General features: G+C 42.6%; 1 protein-coding gene across 1 annotated transcript in view; it reads left to right on the top strand.

Annotated features, from left to right (window-relative positions):
- LOC119587940 overlaps positions 1–543 on the top strand; it is a 3,967-nt gene extending 3,424 nt beyond the window's left edge. Inside the window, exons 5-6 of the mRNA XM_037936652.1 lie at positions 80–259; positions 414–543. Of these exons, the coding sequence (XP_037792580.1) occupies positions 80–253 (174 nt within the window). The 3' untranslated portion in view covers positions 254–259; positions 414–543. The remainder of the gene's footprint in view (positions 1–79; positions 260–413) is intronic.
- Positions 544–589: the final 46 nt, after the last annotated feature.

Raw genomic sequence — 589 nt, 5'->3', positions numbered from 1 at the left:
AGTCTATAAACAATATCTTTCTTATTTTTAGCACAACCAGTGACAAGAAATAAAACGTATACACCGCTCTTTTTTCCAGGCTGAATTATCCGTGGCCATGGACCAGGACCCAAGGACGGGTCGCGTCGAGGTCACCGGTGTAGGACCCGTTACCGACCCGAGCAGCAATACCCCGATGGCTTTTACTCTCACTCAGACACACACGTTCTGGCTCGAGCTCATGGTCAAGAATTCAATCAGGCTTTTGCTCTGAACACAAGTGAGGGAGGGAAATCACTTCGCATTCCCCGTTTTTACTTTCCGATTGTTGATTATGTTTGAAAATGTCTTTTCTGATAAGATGAAGATAATATCAAATACATGAAATGGTGTCCTATCCAAAAATAATGAACTCGAGCGCATTTTCTTCGCAGGATGAAATGGTGAAGAAGAAAGAGAGAGTGGCCAGTAGAGTTACGCACTGAAGACTATTGAAATATTCCAGTTTATTCTTATTTAGGCCTTCATGTATAACCCCTGGAATATAGTTCTTGCAGCCTAAAACGGGTCAGTTCTTATCCCCCTTGCTACACATGGTGTTCCGAAAAAA

This window comes from Penaeus monodon, chromosome 23 (assembly GCF_015228065.2).
Source record: "Penaeus monodon isolate SGIC_2016 chromosome 23, NSTDA_Pmon_1, whole genome shotgun sequence".
NCBI classification, from domain to species: domain Eukaryota; kingdom Metazoa; phylum Arthropoda; class Malacostraca; order Decapoda; family Penaeidae; genus Penaeus; species Penaeus monodon.
The sequence above is the reverse complement of the archived record's forward strand: the minus strand, read 5'-3'. Positions and strand labels throughout refer to the sequence as shown.